Raw genomic sequence first — 23311 nt, 5'->3', positions numbered from 1 at the left:
GTGATGGCCCTCCAGCTAGATAAAGACGGAGCATCCTGGCACAGGTCACTGCTTGTGAGAGGCAGACACCATGGTCCAGCTCTGGCCTCCACCTGACACATCAGATTCATGTGGAGAGAAGGAGTCTGCCAAGAACATGAAAAAAAAGAAGGAAAAAACCCCACTTAATTAAGAAAGTATGGGAAGTAGCTTAAATTTAGACATTCTTAAGTAAAAATAACTTTAGGTAAATACTGTTTTTTGAACCTTTATTGACGTATAACGCACACACAGAAAAGTGACCATCGAGCGTACAGCTTAATAACTGCTCACAAATGGGTCACCGGGGAGCCAGCGCCTCGTCAAGAAACACATTACCGGCAAGCCCGAAGCCCCTCCCCCCTCGAGTCTGTAAATACTATTTTAAAAGAAAAGGAAGGAAGGAGAGAGGGGAGGGGTGGCCAGGCAACCATTTTAGAAAGAAAAGGAGAAATGCTGCGGCAAGCAGGGGTTGGTGGGGTGGGGCACACTCCAGACACACCCATCAGGGCTTTTCTCCATCTGCAGAAAATTCACATGGGATGAAACACACCCACGAAACGGGTAATTGCAAAAAATGCGGGCCGAGCTTTGGAGGCGAAAGGATTCCTCGTACGGAGCGAGGCGCGCCCAGAGGCGGCCCCGTGCCACCCGGTCCTGCCCTCCCGCCGCCGCCCCGCGGGGACCGGGCGCGCTGGGCCAGCAGGAGGCGGGCGAGGTGCCCCGGGCGCCGGGCCTGCGAGGTCCCCGGCCGTCCGCCAGCCACGGAAGGTGGCCGTGCAGGGCTGTGGCCCCGCTGCGTCCCCAGCCAGGGAAGAGCTTGGCTCAGGGCCAGCGCCCCGCCTCCCTTGCTACCCCCATTCCGCACTCCTGCGCCCTTTTTTTGAACCTGGAGAGGCAGGGCATCCTCTTGGCTTCCTTCCAGCGGGATGTGACCCCTCCCGCCCCCCGACTCTAAGCCGAGAACCCAGGGCTTGGGAACGAACATTTTCCCCTACAAAGTCCAGAGAAGCAACTTCTATTATAAAGTCACCACCGGGCCTCGGGACCAGGGCTTCCAGGGCAGCGTCCACGCAAGCTGGTCTACTAAGCGTCCTCTCTCCTAGGACCCTCTGCTATGCCCTTGAACAGGAAAAACCCCCTGAATGAAGGAACCGTTTTGGGTTTGGAAACTTCACTCCCTGTTGCAAACAGCTTTGTCTCTGTCCGATCATGGTGTGTGTGTAAGAGGTAGGTAGAGACAGGTAGGCCATTAGATAGATGTGTAGGCAGAAGATAAAAACACTTGACAGGCTGCTGATAATTCTGAAGGCACGTCCCAGGGATGGTCTGCGTATCCGTTATATGGGAGGATTTCTTGCTCACAAGGATGTGGTAGAGGCAGTTTTTGGTCTTATATTTCAGTCAATATTAATAAGAGAACAACAAAGAGAACTAATAAATCGGATCAGACAGAGGGGATATAAAGGGGATATTTCTAAAGCATTGTGGTTCCTTATAATGTTAGTCAAACTGGATCCATTCTTAATCTTAACTGACCGTTGACACATCCCACTGTGTTCTTATTTTCTAATCTGTTCTATCTTGTTGTTCCTGTAATTGTTGGATGTAAAATAAAGATCAGACTATTGATTGTATTTTTTTCCAACCAAAATGTGGCATATGTCTGCTATATGTAAAAGTGCTAGATGCATGGAGAGTCACGGAAGGGAAAAAAAGAAGGAAAGAGAGAAACAAGTTAATAAAACAGAATAATGATGAGGCCTAGGGGTCTTCTAACCTAAAAATTCTGGGGATAAAGAGGCCCTAACTAGTCGAGAATTCCTCTGCATGGAGGAAGCATCCACATAGAGGAATGGCAGGCTGGCCATTACTTCTCCCTTGGAACATTTACTATGTTTGGTCAAATTTTAATGGCTATATTAGGATTTGGGGGAAAGTAAGGTACTTTTAATCTCAAACCACCAATAAACCCTGAAGTATTTGCAAGTTTAGTCATAGAACAGACAACTTTTGCATAATTGGACTTAGCTGAGTAGTTCCTGCAGAGGCAAGGAGACCCAAGTGGCAGAGTCTAGCATTTCTGAAATAACTAGTGTGTGTGTGTGCGTGTAGGTTAAGGTGTCAGGTTAAGACTTGGCCCCCTAGGTGTGATTGAGCCAGGGCAGGAAAGGACTCTGTTGAATGATCTGGGGACAGAGCTGGCCAAGATCATGGTCCCTCTGTGGTCAGCACTACCAAGCCCAAACCCCCACCCAGCCCATCTACCCCTCTGAGCCCTCCCACACACTCTGGGTGAGGCATAGCTTGGCAAGCTCCTACAGTGTGGCTCCTTGGTCCCTCCCTCAGAACCAACCAAGAGGGCCAGCTTTAAGGCTTCTAAAGCTGCCAGCCTCTTAAGGGAGTATTCCTACATAGGAATATACTTTGGGAAGCTGATAAGCCCCCTCTAAATATTTGGGAGGCAGCCTTTGAATTAAATGGTTTGCCTGCTGATGTCAATTATTATAGTACTATTTGTAAAAAGCTAAGACTCAAGGGGCCTATGTGAATGGAGACAGATCAGATCAAACAATCATTTATCTTGATGTCAGAGTAATTCAGAGGAACTCTTAATTATTTACCTCCAAGAAATCTGTGAGGCCAATGCCATCCTACTTGTTCCTGGGGCTCAGCTGAAGTCTATGGGAGCCCAGGTTGGAGAACGAACTCTGGTTAGGAAACCCTGGGATGGAGGAAAGGGGGCACTGGTTCAGGATTTGAGTGTGCTTGGGGGTTCTAGAAGGAATTGAGATCACCTGGAAGATACAAAGTTGCTCTAAAAATGATTTAGGATGGCTTTTCTATGGATTTTCTACTCCCATGGGGATCAGAAGCCATCTCCCGGTGACTGTCTATCTGATGGTGTGACAGTGCTCAGTTCCCCAATTTTCCCATGATACCAAGAAACCTATTTTGTCTGCAATCCATCATTGCTCACAGTAAGTCTCCACTCCCCACACTCACAGATACACACACACACATACACACACACACACTGTACTTTCAGTTTGAGCCAGTGATATTTCAGACCCTGAATGCTCTGAAAAAAGAGAGACACATCTCACCAAACCAAGGAAGTGAGCTCCCAGACCTTTACTTTGAAAATGTTCTGCTTGACAATTCAGTCCCTTAGATCACTAGGTTTCTCTTCCCCTATGCCTCAGTTACAACGTATGAACGAGGGTCCTTTTGAATTCCCATGAGGGAAAACTATTTGAATGTGCTTGCAGGACTTATGGGTTTAATTTGGCTCTTAAAAATTTCTCTAATATGGTGGCTGTTAGGTCTTCTACTTAGAACTTGCTGGAAAAATATTTCATATGTTTGTCTCATGAATGTGTATTTTTTGTTTGGATCTATGTAATTTTAATCCGTTTCAGTCTCACACAATTTTTTAAAAATTAGTTTGAAGAGTAAAAGATATATATGTGGTAAACATTGCTCACTCTCGTGCTGTGCTCTCTGTGCTATAACAGGAAATGCATTTCTGACACTTTTAAAATGAGCAATCACACGTATAATCAACTTGGTTAAAACTTCCTTCCTGGTAACTGCAACACTTCCTCTGCATCTGGATATGAAGGGAGACCCAGAAAAGCGGAAGAATTTAGAGGCACACTGGGTAGGTCTGAATTTGTTTTGTTTTCAAAAATTAAACAAATGATCCTTCAGCATCATCGCCTCCGCTGCTTTATCAGGTATTACTTCCTTCTATTTTCTGCCCTTTGCTGGGTCTGACTCGGAATAGTGACACTTCCTTCTCAGCTAGAATATTTTTATCTGGAACGGTTGTCGGGTCTTGAGATGACACCACTACTGAATGTCTGTTTCCTTGTCTAGTCCAGCCTGTATGGGTGGATATCCACGAGGTTCCGGCAGTAGTTTTGCAGGTGCATCGGTCCTTTTTTGTTTTTGTTTGGGAGGAAGAGGGAGGGCACAGGAGCCTGTGCCGGCCAGGCTCCGTGTTCTTACAAGTGCTTGCTTAGCGACTACTGCACGTAACAGTGTTTCTAACGTCTTCTCGTAAAAGGAGAAAGCTTCGTAGCTCAACCATGAAGGACAGCAGTGAGTATTCAGCCAGCCTGTGTTCTTCTGCATCTTGTGTCTTGTAAGATTGTCTAGTTTCACTGAGGCAGAAGTTATTGCTATGTATTTGTATGTTGCCTAAATTTGGACCTATTTTATTTCAAGTTAGTGTCAATATTAACATATCTTATGGTTCTCTTCTTTGTTAGTTATTCTATAATGTAGCACAAGACCAAATAGTGACTGTTTTAAGCTGCAAAAGACATTTCTTTGGGGCAGTTGGTTTCATGTATTTACTAAGTATAACTTCATAATACCTTAAGAGAGGGAATATTGACTTTAAAAATAAGTTTAAGCCAAGATTTGAACAGAAGTTTGGATCTAATGAAACTTGTCGTTCTTATCTTTTAATCAAACTCTCCTTTTTGGAATATATCAAATGCTCCACTATTTCTTAAGGAAATAACTAGTTATGAGTCTCACTAACATTAGTCATTGAAGAGAGTAAATGATATTTTCTGAAACATTAATTTTTGTTTCAATATTGATTCTTATTTAGAATATATCTTACAATGTAGTGATACTAAATATTAATATCAAAATACCTTATTCACATTTAAATTTTAATATTTTTAGCATTTCAATCATTATTTGAAGAATTTCTTACTGCAGTATGTCACATTTATACTTAAATATTTTGTGCAGGGTAGGTACTTAGTAAATATTTGAGCAAAGAGTGGATACGTTTGATGTGAATAAATTTGTGAATTCTCATTATGGAGATGCCAATATTAGAGCGAAAAAGAAATTAAATAATCGATTGAGATCCAAACAGCAGGTCGCTGGAGTCCAGAAATCCTTCTTTCCATCCTGTGGCTTCTCCACTATCTAATGCAGAGGCAGGTGGAATGAACTGGTACAAAGTCAAAATTACCTGAGTGTTCATATTAGGAGAGTACAGCTTTGGGTGACTCCCCCAGGATACTGCCCTAATATAGCAATGACAGCCAGAATGTTCACACATTTCATCATTCAAAATGTTAAATATCTGCAAATGTTCTTGATTGCAGCTTCACCAATTCTCATATGTGAGTTTTACCAATGAAGTGACTACCTTTCCTAACTAGAGAGAAAAAAATGAAAAAAAAACAAGAAAGCCAGGAAGTTAACTAGGGAGTAGATACCTGATCCAGAGAGTTTGAAAATGGAGAATGTGAGGTGAGGTTGGGTAAGGTGTCTGGGTCCCAAAGAGAAGTGTGAGACTGAACAAAGGGGAAATAAGTCGAAGGCCTGTTTTCAACGTGGGGTGTTTCAGCATCTCAACATTGCACCTTGTAAACTAAGACTTGATCCTTCAACTGGATTGTTTTACTCATATATGCGTTTCACTATGCTTAAGAACAATAATTACCACTTTGAGCCATTATAGTATGTCAGACACTGTGCTAGATGAATGCTTTACATCTTTTTTAAAATTAAATTTCCAAACAAAATGAAAGTAGAGAGATTAATGAACCCCCATATACCCATCGCCCATACTGAACAAGTATATTACCTCATTTAATTCTCACCTCCACCCTATGAGGTATTACTAACCCCATTTGACAGTTGGGAACCAGGCTCAGAAATTAAGCAGCTCAAGTCACCCAGATACTAAGTGGCGGAGCCAGGATTCAGGGGCCCCGACTCCAAAGCCCCTGTATCCTCCTGCGCACATTCTTCTACACCGTCTCCTTCTACGACTCACTGAAAAATGTAGACGGAAAATGCCTTCCCTGTGACAAAGCCCTCTGTTTCTCCGCTCCCAGGTCGTGTAGGGCATGGAGCTGGAAAACTATGAACAGCCGGTGGTTCTGAGGGAGGTCAACCGCCGCCGGCGCCGGAGGATGAAGCCGCGCAGCTCTGCGGCCAGCCTGTCCTCCATGGAGCTCATCCCCATCGAGTTCGTGCTGCCCACCAGCCAGCGCAACAGCAAGACCCCCGAAACGGCGCTGCTGCACGTGGCTGGCCACGGCAACGTGGAGCAGATGAAGGCCCAGGTGTGGCTGCGCGCGCTGGAGACGAGCGTGGCGGCGGACTTCTACCACCGGCTCGGCCCGGACCACTTCCTCCTGCTCTACCAGAAGAAGGGGCAGTGGTACGAGATCTACGACAAGTACCAGGTGGTGCAGACGCTGGACTGCCTGCGCTACTGGAAGATGGTGCACAGGAGCCCGGGCCAGATCCACGTGGTGCAGCGCTGCGCGCCCTCGGAGGAGACGCTGGCCTTCCAGCACCAGCTCACCGCCCTGATTGGCTACGATGTCACCGATGTCAGCAACGTGCACGACGACGAGCTCGAGTTTACGCGCCGCCGCCTGGTCACCCCGCGCATGGCCGAGGTGGCCGGCCGTGACCCCAAGCTCTACGCCATGCACCCCTGGGTGACGTCCAAGCCCCTCCCGGAGTACCTGTTGAAGAAGATTACCAACAACTGCATCTTCATTATCATTCATCGCAGCACCACCAGCCAGACCATCAAGGTCTCAGCTGATGACACCCCAGGCACCATCCTCCAGAGCTTCTTCACCAAGATGGCCAAGAAGAAGTCTCTGATGGATATCCCGGAAAGCCAAAATGAACAGGACTTTGTGCTGCGTGTCTGTGGCCGGGATGAGTACCTGGTGGGTGAAACGCCCATCAAAAACTTCCAGTGGGTGAGGCATTGCCTCAAGAATGGGGAGGAGATTCACCTGGTGCTTGACACGCCTCCCGACCCAGCCCTGGACCAGGTGAGGAAAGAAGAGTGGCCGCTGGTGGATGACTGCACGGGAGTCACCGGCTACCATGAGCAGCTAACCATCCACGGGAAGGACCATGAGAGTGTGTTCACTGTCTCCCTGTGGGACTGTGACCGGAAGTTCAGGGTCAAAATCAGAGGCATCGATATCCCTGTCCTGCCCCGGAACGCTGACCTGACGGTTTTTGTGGAAGCAAATATCCAGCATGGGCAGCAAGTCCTTTGCCAGAGGAGAACCAGCCCCAAACCCTTCACAGAGGAGGTGCTCTGGAATGTGTGGCTTGAGTTCAGTATCAAAATCAAAGACTTACCCAAAGGGGCTCTACTGAACCTCCAGATCTACTGCGGCAAAGCTCCCGCGCTGTCTGGCAAGGCCTCTGCAGAGACTTCCAGTTCTGAGTCCAAAGGCAAAGTTCAGCTACTCTATTATGTGAACCTGCTGTTGATAGACCACCGGTTCCTCCTGCGCCATGGGGAATACGTGCTCCACATGTGGCAGATATCCGGGAAGGGAGAAGATCAAGGGAGCTTCAATGCTGACAAACTCACGTCTGCAACCAACCCAGACAAGGAGAACTCAATGTCCATCTCCATTCTGCTGGACAATTACTGTCACCCAATAGCATTGCCTAAGCATCAGCCCACCCCTGACCCCGAAGGGGACCGGGTTCGAGCCGAAATGCCCAACCAGCTTCGGAAGCAACTGGAGGCGATCATAGCCACTGATCCACTTAACCCTCTCACAGCAGAAGACAAAGAATTGCTGTGGCATTTCAGATATGAAAGCCTTAAGCATCCAAAAGCATATCCTAAGCTTTTTAGCTCAGTGAAATGGGGACAGCAAGAAATTGTGGCCAAAACATATCAGTTGTTAGCCAGAAGGGAGGTATGGGATCAAAGTGCTTTGGATGTTGGGTTAACAATGCAACTCCTGGACTGCAACTTTTCAGATGAAAATGTAAGAGCCATTGCAGTTCAGAAACTGGAGAGCTTGGAGGATGATGATGTTCTGCATTACCTGCTACAGCTGGTTCAGGTAGGGGATGCTGTGTTATCAACAGAGCGCTCTTCTCAAGAAATTTATTTGCATGTGCACAGGCATCCCATTCAGTTGTGATCAAATGCCCATTGTCCAGAGCCTCATGATCAGTCATAGTAGATCTGATGAAGCCACCTTAAAAAGTAGTCAGCTGTTCCATTTACCTTTTTATTGTCTTTGAGGGTTTGCCGACAAGCATTTTGAAGACATTGATATTTCCACTTAGGAGAACCAGCCCTGTGGGGAATACTTTGTTCTCATTTACTATATTGATGATAGATTCGACTTATTGAATGCTCCCTTGTGCCAAGGGTCCAAGTGATTTGCATGCTCTTCTTGTATTATCACATTTAACTCTCCCAACAACTATGATGGAGCTCAAATTAATATTTACATTTTATATATAAGGAAACAGGCGCAGAGAGGCTAAATAATGTGCCCAAGATCACATACTTTGAAAGACCGGAATTCACACCCAGGAGGTCTAACTCCAAGCCCTGTTGTTTTCACTGACTCCCAATATCCTGCATCAATCCTGTGTCAGGACAATGTGTCTTAGCGAGAAAAGGTCATACTCTCTGATTGTGTCTATCACAATTCATAGAATAATATTTCATATTTGGATGGGACCTTGAAAGGCCCTCTCTTTAGACAGGTCCAGTACTGTGCTTCCACTCCTGTTCTCATACCTTCCCTTGGGCCCCAGAGAAGCTAAATCATTTGCCTAAGGGTTTCATAGGAAGTTAAAGAAAGGAGGAACACTTGTATCCACTATAGCCGTTCTCAAATTATATTGTGCTGCTTGACAAGGAAGAGGAAGTCAAAGAATTGGAATAGAAATGCTATTTTAGAGTGCAGACGTGTTCATTCATTAATTCAACATGTGCTGAGTGCTTCCCCTGTTTTGGAAGCTGGATATAGAGCAGCGATCAAAACAGAGCCCCTCTCTGCCCTCGTGCAGCTTGTGGTGTGTGGAGAAGACTGACATTAAACGAGTACATACACAAGCAGATATTTAAAACGAATGGGACAGATGCTTTGGTGAATAACCGCAGAGTATTATGAGAAAATAGTCAGGGGTCCTAGGGACACTTAATTTAGACCGAAGAAGCCAGAGACAGTTCTGAGTAGGTGATGTTTGACCTGAGATCGTAAAGATTAGCCAGGCTAAGTGTTAGACACTGAACTCTCTAATCATTGTCTACATTTACAGGAAGTCCTTGGAGTTTTCTGACGAGCATTTTGAATACTCCCAACTTTAACTCTGAATCTTCACCTTTCCATTAGGCAGATATATGAAACATTACATTTGGCCTTTGCCTTCATCTATCAAATATATCGAATATTTTTCTCTGCCCACAAGTTCAGATACTGGCATAACACTAATGAAAATGTTAGAATAATCAAAGTATGTTCAGTTTTCTAGCTTTCCATAACAAGAAGAACATAAAACCAATATGCATGAGATCTGCTCCAAGTCCCAAGGCTACCATGAATTATGTTACATTGTTATTTTCACAGTAAACTTTGCAGAATTGGAAAATGAATAGTGTTCTTGGAAATGTTTAAATGAAAGAGGTCAATAAGTAATATTAACATTGAATTTGTGGTCATAAATTTGAAGAAGAGTAGTCATTTGTAAAACTATTTGAGACATTTTCAGATATGGCCAAATGACTCATCCTGATTAAAATGGTCTCCTAGTTGAGATCTGCATTGTCTTTACAGAAGTGAAACACAAAGAGGGTCAAAAAGATTCACGTTTGGGTTAGAAACTCAAAACATTTCTGAAGTGAGTACTGGTGGCGAAATAACCACATTCTCAGAATTAAGATCTCAGCTGCAGCTACAATGGCACCTATTTGACCACACCCTGGAAAGTATGGGGATAATCGAAATATTATCAAGTCAGGATGGATCATTTCCAAATTGGAAAACCCGAGTAACAATTGGAAATCATATCCAAAAGCCCCCAGGCCCTAAAACATAAAGTGGAATGGGAGTTTCTCATGTTCCTTGGGGAAAAGGATAGACCATGTCTATCTATAAAGGAAATAACTCTGAGCTACTTAATTTTAGGCTGCTCTTTATGCTTATACATGACATCTACCCTATAACTTTATATATGCATCTATAATAATCAAACAATATTTATTAGTCTTGCTGCTTTTAAAATTATGAACTATTGCAGACTTACAGGAAAGTACAGAAGATGATATAACAGATCTCCATGCACCCACCAGGATTTAATTATTTTTTACATTTTATTGGTTCTTTTTCTTCGGAGTTGTCACCTAAGTCAATATCTCTATATTAGCTAAGTGATATGAAAACTGCTAAACACTACTAAAGCTGAAGAAGCAGATAAACTAAGAGATTTTCAGACACAAAGCTCTGTATACCCCACAGCATGGCAGGGAGCAGCCATGGCTCTGTGTGGATTGATCCAGGCTTGCTGTTTCCTTGCAGTAAGAACCTGTGGGGCAGCTCCGTGACTTGCCAGTAAGATGCCAAACGCACACCTTGAGCAGAAGACAAGCTATAGGATTTTAGGATCTTCATATCTAACGAATATTTTTCTCCTTACATGTACTAAATCTCCGTGTTTATTTTCTTTCCAACAACCTCTCTTACCTTCCACTTTTATACATTTTTTATAGCCATCTCCATCTTTCCCTTCTATCCTTCCAATAAATCAAGTAAGCCCTTCATGGGAGCAAACGCCTCGCCTCTGCACCTGTGAAGTTGTCAAAAGCACATGACTGGGAGCCGAGAGTTCTGGCCTCTAATCCCTGTCTTTAAGCAAGTGGTTCACTCTGGCCCGAAGTATCCTCGAAAAAAGGATTGAACTTAAGTGACTGGTAGGATTCTCATCACCCAGCTGTAAAAACCCCCTAAAGCATAGCACCCGTTTTTCTCCAGAATGCAGTCCTACAAATGCCAATGTGTTCTTCCTTTAGGCTGTGAAGTTTGAACCATACCATGACAGTGCCCTTGTCAGATTTCTGCTGAAGCGTGGTTTACGAGTAAGTACTTCCATTTTGATAATAGCGTGACATTTCAAAAGTCATCTAGAATTGGGTAATGGATCCAGAGCATTAGTCATAATAATTGCAACCTTCTTGTTCCCACCCTCAGAACAAAAGAATTGGTCACTTCTTGTTTTGGTTCTTGAGAAGTGAGATAGCCCAGTCCAGGCACTATCAGCAGAGGTTCGCTGTGATCCTGGAAGCCTACCTGAGGGGCTGTGGCATGGCCATGCTGCACGACTTTGCCCAACAAGTCCGAGTAATTGAGATGTTACAAAAGGTCACCATTGACATTAAATCGCTCTCAGCTGAAAAGTATGACGTCAGTTCCCAAGGTACAGTGCTACGTTTCCAGGTTCTCTTTCCAAATGCCTGCATCTCCAAATGCCATCGTCCTTGTGATTCTTCTTCCTTCTGGAAGGCCAGTTGTACCTTCCTAAAGGCAGCCAAGAACAAATTTTTTAATCTTCTGTCTCCATGGAGTAAGCAAATTTAAAGTTCTCCCTTTACAACTTAATATTTTTTTAAAAAACTATATATATATTCTAATGATGAATCTATGATACTAGATATTAAACTTTTTGAAAAATTAAAAAGTATTATGCAGATGTAAGATGTATTTTTAGAACAACTGTGCACACACACAAAAAGATGTTATTTCCAAATATTTACATTTTTCTCCCCGTCTTTCAATATATGCATATAATTTTCAAATTTTCAGTCTTTTAAAGTGAAATTATTGAGAAGCTATTTTAAGCTTTGTGTATATATATATCTTCATATATAGATATATATACTCTATGTATAAATATATACATATATATCAGAATACTTTATGTTAAAATACGTATCATCTCCTCTCTGAAGTCATTTCCGATGCATATAGTCTTCTTATCCCTAAGAAATCCTGTCCCTGTCCTAGGAAAATTAATCATTCTTTCTCTGTATTCCCATAGGTTTAATCATTCTTTCTCTGTATTCCCATAGGTTTGCGTTGACACTGCATTAAATTATACTCATTAACACATCTTTCTGGTCTGGTAAACTGCATGAGCCTTGAATACCTTTCATGTTTGTATACCTAGACCTAGCACTATGGTTCATAATGGACTCTCACTAACATACTCAGCCAATATTTTCAACTTCTGAATATTTTGAATTTCCACTTTTTCCCTTTGATTCTTTTCCAATGCACCAATTATGCTCTTTCCTAAAAAGAATAATGGTAATAATAATCTTACTTTTATTTTTATTGTAAGAAAGGGAAACATTTGTACTGGCCTCCTGTCTGTTATCCAGGGAGTAATTTTTTGTATTTTGCCTTTAGAATTTTGAGGCTGTGACAGTGTGTCTACACAACTTAACTTCCTCTTTTGAAAAGAATTTACAGAACCCTAACCGAATTCCATTTAATATGGTCTTCAAATGTCTGTTCCCCAAGTCAGATGGCAGTTTAAAGTTTCACATGCTGGAAAGAAAACTAGAGTACCAATTCCTTATCATTATCCTTAAAACATCCTCCTCTACCTGATTGTCTTGGTATCCCACATATATTCACATATTTCTGTCCCCTGTTGTGGTATGTGGACATGGTTATATTGCTCACAGTAAGCCTGACTTATCTTGCCACCTCGAATGGTTAGTTCGTCAAACACAGAAACCTTTTCTCCTCCACACCAGACCAAATGTATAGAACATTGTGAATAGACAACTGCCTCAGGAAATATTCTAGATAATATTGATAATTTCTTGAACTCACATAACTCTTGTGTGCTTTTGACAATTACAGTTATTTCACAACTTAAGCAAAAGCTTGAAAACCTACAGAATTTGAATCTCCCCAAAAGCTTTAGGGTTCCATATGACCCTGGGCTGAAGGCAGGAGCACTGGTGGTAAGTATCACCCTGATGTCTGCACGTGGTGTCTGTGTCTTGAAAATGTCCCTGCATGCTTTACAGGGCCTAGTAGATAAAAGCTAATGTTTGTGTAGAGACAGGGAAGCTGGTAAGTCCCTGGTCAGCCTCTATCGAGCCCTTCTCTCACCTCATACTAAAAACCTCCACACCGAGCAATCTCCCATCCATTTTATTTTAAATCAGCTTTCTTGAAGAATCATTTACATACAATAAAATTTGTCCATTTTAAGCGTACAGTTCAATGAGTTTTGACCAATGTCTATAACCCTATAATCACCACCACAATCAAGATATAGAACATTTCCAGAGAAATGTTATGGAAAGAGCTCTTTCATATCCCTCTGTAGTTAGTCCTTTCCTCCTTCTGTCTCCCATCCCAGACTACAGATCTGCTTTCTATCATGTAATTTTGCCTTTTCTATAATTTCATAAAGTGGAATCATACAGTATATAGTTGTTGTATCTGGATTCTTTTACTTAGCATAATGCTTTTAAGATTCATCCATGTTGCTGTGTGTATCAGTAGGCTGTTCCTTTTTATGACTGAGTAGTATTCTCTTGTATGGATACACCACAATTTGTTTTCCATTCACCTTTTGAGTAAATATTTAACAGTGAACTAGTTGGGTCAGATAGTGTGTGTCTAATTTTGTAAGATACTGCCAAACTGTTTTTCCAAATTGACCGTACCATTTTCTATTCCCACCAGCAATGTACGCGAGTTCCAATTGTTCCACATCTTAACCTTAACACTTGTTATCATCAGTCTTTTTAATTGTAGCCATTCAAATGAATGTGAAGTGGTTTCTCACTGTTGTTTTTATTTGCATTTCCCTAATTATGTTGAGCGTCTTTTCAAGTGCTTATTTTCCATCTTCTTTTTGAGAAGTTTCTATTCACGTCTTCTGTTCATTTTTAATGTGGGTTGCCTTCTTATTATTTATATATTCTGGCTAGAAATTCTTTATTGGGTATACATTTTATAAATATTTTCTCCCAGTCTGTGGCTTGCCTTTTCATTTTCTTATTAGTGTATTTCAAAGAGCAGAAGGTTTTAATTTTAAGTCCAATTTATCACCTTTTCTTTTATGATTCCTGCATTTTGTGCCTTAAGAAATATTTGCTTAATCCAGTGATTCTTAACCAGGGGTGAACCCCACCCCCTCTACCAAGGGACATTTGGTAATGTCTGGAGACATTTTTGATTGTTACAGCTGGGAGAATGTTACCAGAATCTAGTGGGTAGAGGCCGGGAATGCTGCTAAATATCCTACAATGCACAGGATCACCCCCCCCAAAAGAAAAAATTATCCAGCCAGAAATGTCAATAGTGCCAAAGTTGGGAAATACTGCCTAATTCAATGTGACAAATACTTTTTATAGAAGTTTTACAGTTTTAACTCTTAACACTTTAAGTCTTTTTTCCATTCTGAGTTAATATTTGTGTATGGTGTGAGGTAAAGATCAGGTTTCATTTTTTTATCTCAATATCCAACTTTTCCAGCAGCATTTGTTGAAAAGATTGTCCTTTTCTTGTTGAAATGCCTTGGTACTTTTGTCAAATATGAACTGACCATATATATGTGGGTCTATATCTAGATTCTCTATTCCATGCCATTGATCTAAGTGTCTATCCTTACATCAATACCACACTCCCTTGATTTCATTCAAATAATAAACCACTTCACATGTGGGTCAGAATCTTCCAACAGTATACTTCCATTAACCTCCTCTCATCTTTTATACTATTTTTGTCATGCCTTTAACTTCTACATATGTTATAAACCTAATACATTGTTACTATTTTTGCTTGAAACAGTTAAAAATAGATTTAACAGATTTAATAGATTAAACTTTTTTTTTATATTTACCCACACATTTACCATTTTGGGTACTCTTCATTGCTTTCCATAGGTCATATTTCCATACGGCATCATTTTCCTTCAGCCTTTAATATTTTTTATAGTGCAAGTCTTCTGGCAAGAAATTCTTTCAGCTTTGGTGTGTCTGAAAAAGTCTTTATTCCACCTTCATTTTTGAAAAATATTTCCCCTGGGTAGAAGGGAAAGTTCGTCTCTTCATGTTTAATTTTATATACAATTATCCATAAACTGGCCCTATAGCAAAAGCACACACTATCCACTGTCCTTATCCAGTTAGAGATCTGTAGGAATAATGATATATTAATACGGCTTCAAATTGTGTTTGCTTTTTTTAAAGCCACATCACATTTTTGATCCATGGTGAATTTGCTTTTGGCTAAAACTCGTAAGATATTTGATTTTGAAGCGAGTGGCTGCTAAGCCACATCTCCCCCCCCTGGAATTTATTTAGATGGATGGGAGTTTTTTTTGGAGAAGGGTGGCATTGTACCTGAATACTAGATTTCCATTTATTGCTGTTAAATTTCATCTTGTTAGATTTGGCCTTTTGCATCTGATTCTGCAATAATGGTTTTTATTATTATCTGTGGTAGCAGTAGAACTGTTTTTTTCAAATTAAATCTTAGAGGGAGGCCAAATATATAAACAAATAACAGCAAAGTTGCTCTGTAGTAAAGGGGACATGGGAGTACCAGAGTCCTATGGGAGTGGGGCATGCAGAGGATGGGATCTGCCATGCCTCTTAGGCACCTTCACAGACTCTTAGAGCTCCCTGGAACACACTTTGAGAACCACTGGTTTAAGTGTTGTAAATTAATCTCTTTAGTATTTTTAGATTTGGTGAGAATACTTTTTGTGTTTTTTACCCAAACCATTGGAAATCATTTTCCAACTAGGACTTTGTCCTGGTTGTTTATGGTGATGCTTTGCAAGAGGATGTGTGTCTCCACAATGTGTATTCATTTGTGTGTAGGAAACATGTGACTGTTTCCTTACAGATTGAAAAATGTAAAGTGATGGCCTCCAAGAAAAAGCCCCTGTGGCTTGAGTTTAAATGTGCCGACCCTACAGCTCTATCAAATGAAACAATTGGAATTATCTTTAAACATGGTGATGATCTGCGCCAAGACATGCTTATTTTACAGGTATGCTACTATTAAGGAATTTTTTTTTCCATTATCTGAAAAAAGCAATTCTGTATTAGATCTAAAAAATGCCTTCTACTGACTCTATTCCCATTCTCCGTTTTGTATGATGAACAGTGATCAAAGATTACATAATAGAGAGTTTTCACTGGGGGAATGTGGCTGTGGAATATTAGATTTGCGATCTAGTGACCATCACGGTTCTGTCCATTCCCCAGAAGATGCATATCCAACATTCCCAAATAGCCAGACATACTTCAAGCTTCACCTAACCTCCTTTTTATACACCCCATTCCTAGTATGGTAACATAGAATAGAGACATATTTACCCCCTAGCGTCCACTTTATTCATATTCACAGACATAGTTACATACCCACAGGTGCTCTCCTTAGACACATCACCTTTGATACACATCCACATACACAAACTCAAGTGAATGATTTGATAGGAAGGAGAGAAAAGATGCACAGGTAGGCGATTAGAGAAATCATGCAGTTAAATAACAACAGTGAATAGATTATTAGAGCAGAAGGCAAATGGTGACGGTATCAATGTTAATCATTTTCACATTTCCTAATATTTCCGGATAAACTTCAGCTTTGCAAATCCATAAAGTAATATTCTCCATATTCTAGTTGTTCAACACGGTAGAGGTAACATAATTTCTAATACTTAATGTGATTTATTTAAAATGGGCAAACCACATTGATTTAAATGTAGCCTATTTAAAAACTGGTCATGTTTTCAATTCTCTCTCGGTTTCTGTTTTTACTTATTTCTAACATGGAAACAATAATACCCTTCGCTCTCTTTTCAAGAATTGCATGTGTACTGTCCTGGAAGTACTTTAAAAAAAGAAAGAAGAAGACATCTTTCCAATCTTTTGAAAGTTTATTAAATTTCCAATAAATCTGTAGAATCTTTTGAATTATTCAAAGAAGGGCACTTCAAAAACACAACACATCACGGTTCTTCCTCTCATTTTAAGGGACAGTTGGCGCTTGCCCGTTATGTACTTTGTTTTGTTGTTCAGGCACTTTGCATAGCAGGTCAGGGCAAGTTTTTAAGCTCTCTAAGCCTTAGTCTCTTCACCTGCTGAGTGGGAATAATACTCCTATCCACACTATAGGGGGAATGCAAAGGATCAACATAAAAGAGCACCCAGTAAGTGTGAACTATCATTGTCATCATTGTTATTGTTGCCTTGGTTGTAGCCCAAGAGTGCCTTATGGATAAAAATTTATAAGGATCTTAGAATGGAACTTTTTTTTATTGTGGTAAAATATACATAACCAGAGTGGAATATTTGAATAGATGAGTCATGGCTAAAACCTACCCCAGAATAAATCCATTTATCCTCCTCCCCAACATACATCTCAGGGACCAAAATTAACAGGCTCCCAAGGAAGAGAAACTTTAGAGTACCAGGTTGATAAATAAAAGTATAGTTGTTACTTATATATTTTATGTTTACTTGTATATTTTGTTTTACCAGATTAGATTGTTGTTTCTTTTAAGGGAGAAGAAAAATACATATTTATAATGGAAACGTTCTTGTGTTTTGATGCCCAGATTCTACGAATCATGGAGTCTATTTGGGAGACTGAATCCTTGGATCTGTGCCTCCTGCCATATGGTTGCATTTCAACTGGTGACAAAATAGGTATATGGTTACCTCAGGAGATGAATATACCACTCAGCTAGTTTTAAAGGATCCTAATTCCTTCAGTGTAGGCATTTAATAACTCAAGTTACAATCATAATCCATATAACAAGGAAGAAAATGTTCCAAGGCTGGTGAATGTGACTCTCCATTTAATACGGATATGTAGAGAATCCATGAATGCATGATTCAAATCCTTGTGACTATACATGGAAATGATTTTAGTAAGAACTTGTTCTCTCCTCTTGACTTCTCCACCTCTAGACTTTAACTCGTTTCATTGCACATTAAACTTCTCTCTCACAAATAACATTTAAAAATAGACGGAAAGATCTGTCACTGATTTTAATATCCTAGAATTATCAAAGCTATTACATACTCTACTCTTAGGTGCTTTTACAGACATTTCACATTTAATTTCAATCAAACATTTTTATTCAAGTTTCCGATTTGAGAACTGTACAAAACCATTTATATTTGACCCTGTAATTTAAAAAAGGAATAAGCACAGGTTGCCGAGTGAGGAAGGATGTACTCAGCACAGAAATGCTTTTACTTAGTACCTTTCAAAACCCACCCTTTCCTCTTCATTCAGGGATATTGAAAGGATGTCCCCCACAACTTCCATATCCTCCTCCTTTTCTTTCTCTTCCTCCTAAGAAAACCAATAGCATGAACCCAGAAAATAGCCCTCTGGTTGAAAAAGCCCTCTGCCCTCCACTCAACAAAGACATAGCCACTCCTCCCCTGGGCCAGGCACGAGGCCCCACTGTACATCAAACTCTGTGCATCCTTCTGTAGGAATGATCGAGATCGTGAAAGATGCCACAACAATTGCCAAAATTCAGCAAAGCACAGTGGGCAACACAGGAGCATTTAAAGACGAAGTCCTGAATCACTGGCTCAAGGAAAAATGCCCTCTTGAAGAAAAGGTGAGCTCCTGCTTTCCCCTACTCTGAAGACTCCTGACAAGTTGTCAATTATATAGCAATAGTGGTTTCACCTTTTTAAAGGCTCTACCAATGGCATGAGCCTTCTGACAGGTTGTTGAAGTCCTTCACTTGTCAGCTCGCAGGGGCTTTGAGTGCTTTCCTGTGGCGACACAGCAGATCTGTGTCAAACAGAGGCGCTCAGTCCAGAACTCCATGAGCATTTGCTTCTCCTTTGATTATCAGGCATGCTTTGCATAAAATTTGGTTCTGTGCAATAATTCGTTAGCACTTTTTATGACGATCTATTTTTGTTGTTCAGCAGAAAAATTTACTTACCATGTGTAAATTCTTTCCTACCTGGGAAACACCACATACCCTATAAAGTAATTTATAATTTACCACTGCACTCTAATCTAAATGGTAAATTATGGATGCTGAAAATGTCAGTTCCTCTGAGGTACATATGCCGAATCCTTCACAAGCTATGTGGTTGAGCTATTTGGCTGCCGTTTCAAGTTCTGTTGCACAGGATTAGCACTTCTCATTTGCATGATTAGCAGCCTTTTGGGGAGGAAATATAATTAGTAGCATTTATTAGTCTGTTATACGTGTGTATTTGTGAACCCATGCATACTGTAAGTGGTGACAAGCAAAACATGTTCGCCAATGAAGGTGAAATTATTATGGGTTCTGTAAAGTCGCTGGCAAGTGATGCATAGAGAGGAAGTGAACTTTTGATTAAATTACTGTTGCCCTTTGACTCTTGTTTCCTCCTCGTGCTATTGTGATTCATTGAATCTTCACCTAAAATATAAGTAGAGCAACGAGAAAGTTGGCACTTAATAGATTTAACATTAATGAAATCAGGCACAACTAACTTGCTCTCTGAAAATGAGTTCCCAAAATAGTGTCTTCTTGGAAGTAGTTTGTAATAAATTCATGCTGCTCTTTATAGTTAGAACACAACTAATATTCAGATGCATTTTAATTAGTTTCAGGCAGCAGTGGAGAGATTTGTTTATTCCTGTGCTGGCTACTGTGTGGCAACCTTTGTTCTTGGAATAGGCGACAGGCACAATGACAATATTATGATCACAGAGATGGGTGAGTTTATTTATTGTAGAGTAATTTTTTTGCATTGTGGTAAAATATACATAACATAAAATTTATCATTTTAACCAGTTTTAAGTGTATAGATTAGTGGCATTAAGTATATTCACGTTGTTGTGCAACCATCACCACCATCCACCTCCACAACTTTTTTGTCTTCCCCAACTGAGACCCTGTGCCCATTGAACACTAACTCCCCCTTGCCCCTGACCCCCAGCACAGAGTAGTTTTTAAGTGGAGTTCAAGGTTGGAGCACATATCTAGCAGTCATTATTGTGTAGGGACACAGATGCTGTTATCACCCTAGAGAGGACCCAGGAGTGAGTAATGGAAGAAGATGCAGGAAATGAGACTTAGGAAGGAAAAGTCAGAGAATAGCTAGAAAGCTAGGATAGAATCGTATCCCAGAAGTTAGAGAAGGTGGGAGTGATCAACAGTGTCAGATGTGCAGAGAAGCAACAAAAAGAACTCACAGATCCTTAAATCCAAAGTGCTGTGCCTTCCTAATCTACCCCTCCTCACTGGTTCACTGTCCACTCTGACAGTGGTCAGCATTGGCCATGTTGCCATGAAATTTTTCTCTGAGAAATATGGACCAATTTAAGAGTAGAGTCTAGAAAAAGCACCATATTGAGGTAAATTGCTTAGTCTCTGTGAGAATCAAAAGAGATAATGCATTTATGGACCACACATATGAGAAAGGGCTATTTGAATGAGAAGAGATGATAGTAACTATGGTGGTGATGGTGACAGTGGTAGAAATTGACCCAAAGGAGACTCAGAATGGTTTATTTCTATCGTGCTAATCAAAAGTAGAAGGTGAGTGCTTCTGCCCCAAGAAAAAGTGAAACATAGTCTGTCCTGAGTTACATAAAGGGCATAAGAGAGTCTTGGGCATAACGATGACATATTAGCCAGAGAGTTTTGATTTTTATTTCTAAGAATAATTCTGAGATGAGAATTTTTTAATGGCATTTGACTGTCATTTAAAGAAGACCGGAAGAATATCAAAAACACGTTTGGTTCAAAGGGTGCTTTGTGGCTACTACAGCACACACCTGCTAAGACAAAAATATCACAAGCTGATAAAACAGTGTAAAAATAGCTCTCTCACCCAAGATAGTTCATTTTCAGGCAACTTAAAAAAATATTTCAAGAAATAAACCAGAGTGTCGTTACAAGCACTTATGCCAGTATAATGATGTCAAACATTTTCTTCTTTTAAGGAAATCTATTTCATATTGACTTTGGGCACATTCTTGGGAATTACAAAAGTTTCCTGGGCATTAATAAAGAGAGAGTGCCATTTGTGCTAACCCCAGACTTCCTGTTTGTGATGGGAACTTCTGGAAAGAAGACAAGCCTACACTTCCAGAAATTTCAGGTAATTGGCCTCCCTCTTCATCGCCTACTGTGAACACCAGCCAGATGGTCCCTGAAGCGCACAGCAGCCCTCACCTGTCGCTCCACTTTGAGGCTCCTCTCACCTCTGCCCACCCCCTTCTGGCATGACCACCCCTACCTTCTCCCCATCTCCTCTATTCCTTCCCCAAGTGCAAATGACGTTTCTAAGTAATCTTCCCACCTAAAACCCAATAGCAAGTAAAAGCATTCCATAATCCGTGGGATGGCAAATACAGAACACGTGGATGACGCTGGTACTGAAGAGAGGGGTTTAAGGAAGAGTGCCTGGCCAGCAGGTGTTAGCCTTTGAATATTTATCTATTCAAGATATCACCTGGGAGATCCAAATTTTACATATATTTTTTAGGACTCTCAAACGATTGTGAGCTTCTCTTGATTTTTGCTACAGGTGTAGCAAAATTATCAAATTACTAACACAGGGAATTCTTGCTGCACCACTGCATGCTTGTCTCATTTTTGTAAAGGATAGTCCCTTCTCTCGTTTGGAATCTTGTCAACTTGACTACGGGTTCTACAAAGAGCTCCGGCTTGTAAGCAGGCTCCGACATGGCCTACCCATCTCCCTGGGAATGTTCACATTCTGCATTCTTTTTCATTCCTTCCTGGTCTACATCCACTTTGACTATCAAATTTCAAATACCCAAGGAGTAAAATTTTCACACTTGCAAATTTAATAACTCTGAGTGACTATAACTCAGAAAAGTTGTAACTACTGTAATTTACTTATTTTATAGCCATATAAACACAAAACTGTGGCAAGAGTGATTCCTTTTCATGTACGTTTGCCCTGGGTTCCCTTTCAATAGCCCCTCCCTTAGTGCCTCTTCAGCATGGTTTGATTTGCACTCAGTATTTCAGGAGCGAGTCTTTTTCCTAAGGCCCCTCTTGAGTCCCATCTTATCCTTGCGAGATGACACGGGCCTTGAAGTTCAGTGGAACAGGAACTAGGATGTATTGTTTTGAAACCTGCCGTTCTTATTTGTTCTCCTGGCTGGTTTTCGATTTGGTGATTACAGGACTTGCCCTCCCACAGGTCCAGCAGTGTAGTCAGAGAAACCGAGATCTCTGTGGCCAGATGGTCTGAGGATTTTTAATGTGTGTTTTTCTGTGTAAACTCAACTGGGTTTCAGACTGTTTCCAGGGATTTGACACATTTCAGTCCTGTTTTTCTTTAAAGTTAAAAATCTCATGTTTTGACAACTTCCTGGAAGAGAAAAATGGTTCGACAAAAAAAAAGAAAGAAAGAAAAAACCTGGAAGAATTTTACCATTTAAAGCGGGGAAAACACTCCATTTTCCTCTCCAGGAGGTGCGCTTCATCTGAGTAGCTTTTTTTTTTTTTAAATAATTTTATTTATTTATTTTTTTCCCCCAAAGCCCCAGTAGATAGTTGTATGTCATAGCTGCATATCCCTCTAGTTGCTGTACGTGGGACGCGGCCTCAGCATGGCCGGAGAAGCGGTGCGTCGGTCTGTGCCCAGGAGCCAAACCAGGGCCGCCAGCAGCGGAGCGCACGCACTCAACCGCCAAGCCACGGCATCTGAGTAGCTTTGAACAAACACAGCAGCAACAGCCCCGTTTATAGAGTGAGACAGATGCAGGAACTTGACCTCACTAACAGTCTCTCCTTGTTTCTGTGTATGTTCTCTTCCTTTTTGCCTGTGGTTTTCTCCAAAACGACTACCCAACTGTCCTGTTGCTGACAACATTCCATAGAGCCTATAGTGCCATGTCACCCTTAAAATCCTAGTAGTACTTCCTCTTTAGTCTTCTTTGTTGTCGTTTTAAGTTTCAAAATATTCTTTAATGAAAAGATTTTGGGTATGGGGAGGCCAAGAAGAGGCTGCCTCCCCCTCAAGACAGCTTCCACCCAAAGCAACAAATCTTCACAGAGAGACCTTGCACAGTCTATCCTCTCGGTCTGGGAGCATTTCTCCATCCTTTGTGACCAAAGCTTGTTTCTAAAGCCGTTAAAACCTCTTTCACTAAAGCGACATCTAGGCAGTGTGCACGACTAAAAACACACCTTTGTACACTTTACTGTACTTATATTTATCTATGTTTTGGAGGATTGGCATACTATGTAAGTGCCTGTGAATATATGCACTTTGAGCCTTAAACCCAGACCCAGCAAGGCATTATGGCTGAAAGGATGGGCTCTGGAGCAGACAAACTTGAGCTTGATCTGGCCTTGTTACATAAGCTGTGTATATGATACAAATTACTTATCCTTGCAGAACCTCTGTTTCCTCATCTGTAAAGTGGAAATACTAAGACCTGCCTCATGTGGCTTTTTTAGGGAT

At 41.2% G+C, this 23311-nt stretch overlaps 1 protein-coding gene across 4 annotated transcripts in view; it reads left to right on the top strand.

Annotated features, from left to right (window-relative positions):
* Positions 1-3681: 3681 nt before the first annotated feature.
* PIK3CG (phosphatidylinositol-4,5-bisphosphate 3-kinase catalytic subunit gamma) overlaps positions 3682-23311 on the top strand; it is a 34402-nt gene continuing 14772 nt past the window's right edge. For 2 of the 4 annotated variants that reach the window (XM_058523396.1, XM_058523403.1), the window contains exons 1-10: positions 3682-3758; positions 5895-7901; positions 10865-10930; positions 11043-11268; positions 12723-12826; positions 15732-15878; positions 17452-17542; positions 18344-18474; positions 19467-19578; positions 20811-20968. In XM_058523396.1, coding sequence (XP_058379379.1) covers positions 5907-7901; positions 10865-10930; positions 11043-11268; positions 12723-12826; positions 15732-15878; positions 17452-17542; positions 18344-18474; positions 19467-19578; positions 20811-20968 — 3030 coding nt within the window. In that variant the 5' untranslated portion in view covers positions 3682-3758; positions 5895-5906. The remainder of the gene's footprint in view (positions 3759-5894; positions 7902-10864; positions 10931-11042; positions 11269-12722; positions 12827-15731; positions 15879-17451; positions 17543-18343; positions 18475-19466; positions 19579-20810; positions 20969-23311) is intronic. The other 2 variants (XR_009215833.1, XR_009215834.1) reach the window with 1 other exon arrangement.

This window comes from Diceros bicornis, chromosome 3, assembly GCF_020826845.1.
Source record: "Diceros bicornis minor isolate mBicDic1 chromosome 3, mDicBic1.mat.cur, whole genome shotgun sequence".
In the NCBI taxonomy this organism is placed as follows: domain Eukaryota; kingdom Metazoa; phylum Chordata; class Mammalia; order Perissodactyla; family Rhinocerotidae; genus Diceros; species Diceros bicornis.
This window is presented reverse-complemented; position numbering and strand designations above follow the sequence as displayed.